The 3,331-nt window shown below is 35.3% G+C and overlaps 1 protein-coding gene across 1 annotated transcript in view; it reads left to right on the top strand.

Moving 5' to 3' along the window:
* The first annotated feature begins 1,955 nt into the window (after positions 1-1,955).
* The window catches only part of slc25a26 (solute carrier family 25 member 26), an 84,407-nt gene continuing 83,031 nt past the window's right edge, over positions 1,956-3,331 (top strand). Inside the window, exon 1 of the mRNA XM_050037176.1 lies at positions 1,956-2,124. Coding sequence (XP_049893133.1) covers positions 2,092-2,124 — 33 coding nt within the window. The 5' untranslated portion in view covers positions 1,956-2,091. The remainder of the gene's footprint in view (positions 2,125-3,331) is intronic.

The raw sequence follows: 3,331 nt of genomic DNA on the forward strand, positions 1-3,331 counted from the left end.
AGTGTTGTGGCTCCATCAGTCTCACAGGTCAAGTTCATCACCTTGTCAGAAAGTATCTTGTGCACCTTGTGTTAGAGTCTTTGTTAAAGTGGCATGCCAGTGCCTCATTTGGGCAAAATTACAGACAATAAATGGCAACATCAGTCTCCTAGTCTGGGAGAAAATACAGAGTTTGCATCTTTGATTGTTTTTCTCATTGTTTCTTTATCTTTCTTGTTTACTTGTTGCTAACCTGTGGCATTACATCCTTTTGCAATGTTGAGATGGTAAGTTTGAGAGTACCTTAAGAGCTTCTTTATTAAATAGCCTGTAGATCAACCCAGTATCCAACTGGTTGCAATGGTCCAGCATTTAGAACTAATAGGCCGAATAGCGTGAAATCAGGTAATCTGAGACACTTTTTCGTAGCCTTACCAAGACAACAAACTAAAACTCTGAAGACTACCTTAAGTGTTGCTTTTAAACCTTGTTATGGTTCTCTGCTATATCTCTATTGAGATAATATGTTGCCACTTAAATTAATTTCGAGATTTTTTAGACCTTCGACCACATCAAGTACCCCACCTCTCTCTGATGACTTGTTCAGGTAAAATGGGACAGTTGTGTGTGTTTTTTTTTTTAAATAGTTAAATCTATTTACCAGTTCAGTTATTAATTCATTAAATGATTTATGTAACCTGTGGCTATTCATTAAAAAAGACTGTCCCACTTGTTTTCAATGTTTTCCCTGTCCTTTAACTGCCTGTTTCCTTTGTGCCCTTTTGTCTACAATGGACGTGCGTGAATGTTGATGGCAAATTCATGACTTTTGTTGCTGACACTGACTCACTGCATCATCTTTCATATTTTTAAGTGACAAAAATGCTAAATAATGATGGGGTGGTACACAATAGCATAACTTGAGATTTTATAGCACCTGGTAGCCTAAAAACATGCTGGTTTGAAATGTCCTAATTTAGCTTCATTTTTTTTTTTAATCTCATCTCATTTTACCTGACTGACTGCATTAAGTGCTCACTCAAAACCCTTTCCCATTAAAAGTAAAATAGCCTATGTTATGAACATAATGTCATTATAAATCAAATATTAAATAAAATGCAACATCCTACAACACAATTTTTGTTGTTATACCCTTTTTGTTTTGAAAAATCAACATGTCAAATGGCTTACCTTGCAAGTTCTGGGACCAGTGATTTTTCTTTCTTTTTTTTTTTTGCTCTGTGTGTATTATTAGTCTCAAACCAATAAAAAATATTGTTTCATGTAAAGGACATTTGTAAAAACAATGCAAAAAAATGTGTGTTGACTGCCTGCTAATATCTAAAGTGCTGAAGATGTAAAACCTATTTTTCCCCATTTTACCTTTTGTCACGAATTACCTGACTTCACCCTATTTCTGTACCACTTTTATTATTATTATTATTATTATTATTATTATTTTGTTTTATTTTTTATTTTATTTTATTTTATTTCATTCTATTTTATTTTATTTTTTAAAAAAAGCCTGCAACCTCAGTTCATTACTTCAGGCTACACAACAGTTTAAAAACCATTTTGGACAATTAATTTTAAATAACTATATGTTAAAAAGTCCAGTTGTTGGCTACATTAAAAGGCGTATAGTGTGCGTGAATATGTTTTTAACTCACCATCACTATCTCTATGACTACTGCACACTGAGCATCACTGCTGTGTGGCTACAGTTGGGTATTCTTCATAGTAGCTAATTTCTTTTATTCTTTTTATTTATTTATTTTTATTATTTTATTTGTTCAGTGTTCTTGTTTGCAATCTCTACACACAAACCCTAGATGCCTTCAAGCTGATAGCTGTAGTCTTAATAGGCTACCATTAAATCCAGTACAGTTTAGAATTTAACCAGAGTTAGTGAAGTCACACGAACTCTACTCACTGAACAGCGTTCGACGTCACGTGATTGCATGCGTCATGACGTAATGCGGAAGTTATTCAACCAATATGGCAGCGTCCTTGACATCAGGCATGTTTTGAACACCGTCAGTGTCAAACATGCTCAACAGATACAAATTTTCGGGCGGTGCGAGTGGAAAGAGAAGCTTGTGAGAGCGGAACATGGAGAGACGAGAGTTTGTAGCGTCTTTGGTGGTAAGTTGGCAATTTTTGTACAAATTATCATGCTGCATGTTAGCATATCTGTCAGCTAACTTCTAATTTCACTACATTTAATGTCATTTTAAAGCCTAACTGACGATGGGTCGCCTTAGCTCAGTGGCTTACGTTACACAAGCTCGAAAAATACAAATTAATACATTGGTGTGACACAACGAGAGGTAGCTAACTAGGTTATTATGAGTAGTAGGCTATTATAAATAAAGCTGGTAAAAAAGTGTTATTGCTGATGTGTTTGCTGTGGGTAGAGCCAGCTCTGTGTAACGTTGGTTATTGTGGGTAAGAGCATCTCTCTGTGCGGAGTAACTGTCTGTGTGCACGAGCCAGGGGGCGGGGTACCCTCTTCCAGACCTGTCCTTTCCAAATGACAAACCAAGACTTCAGCTGTGTTTTATTTTCTGACTAAAGAGGAAAATACCGAAGTGAAATTAGATTAACAAAATCGACAATGTAACTGAAGACATGTGTGACAGGGTGTGTGACTGCTACCTTCACTGTTCAAGTGTTTGGGGAAAATGGATGAAGTGACCTGCCAGTGAAGGCTAACAATAGATAATGAGTGGTGGAAAGATATGTTTGTGTGTGTGTGTGTGTGTGTGTGTGTGTGTGTGTGTGTGTAGTGCCATCTTCTATGTATATAATGCTAATTTTTATAGTGGTTTACAGTGATAGAATAGTGATGGACGTCCATTTTTCCTGGTTTTAGTGTTGCAACAGTATAAGATTTTCACGATATGATAACCATATCAGAAAATATCATGGTTTCACAGTATCACCATATGTGGTATAACAATTATTATTAATATTATTATTAGTAACAATGACCCTTTAAGAAATGAAAACATTTTTTGTAGTTGAACAAATGCTTCATTAAAATCGAAGCATTTTTGTAATGAAGTTTGTGTTAAAATTCTGAACATTAGTGGAGGAGTAAGGTAGGTGTGCACATGCAGAGGAGATTCTCCATGCAGTTGCTTTTTTTTCCCATACCATATAAGCAAATGCACATGCTATGATAGCAGTCAATTTTCATACAACTACAGTGGTGTGAAAAAGTGTTTGCCCCCTTCCTGATTTCTTACTATTTTGCATGTTTTCCTCACTTAAATGTTTCAGATCATCAAATAAATTTAAACATTAGTCAAAGATAACACAAGTAAACACAAAATGCAGTTTTTAAATG

Source organism: Epinephelus moara, chromosome 24 (assembly GCF_006386435.1).
Source record: "Epinephelus moara isolate mb chromosome 24, YSFRI_EMoa_1.0, whole genome shotgun sequence".
In the NCBI taxonomy this organism is placed as follows: Eukaryota; Metazoa; Chordata; class Actinopteri; order Perciformes; family Serranidae; genus Epinephelus; species Epinephelus moara.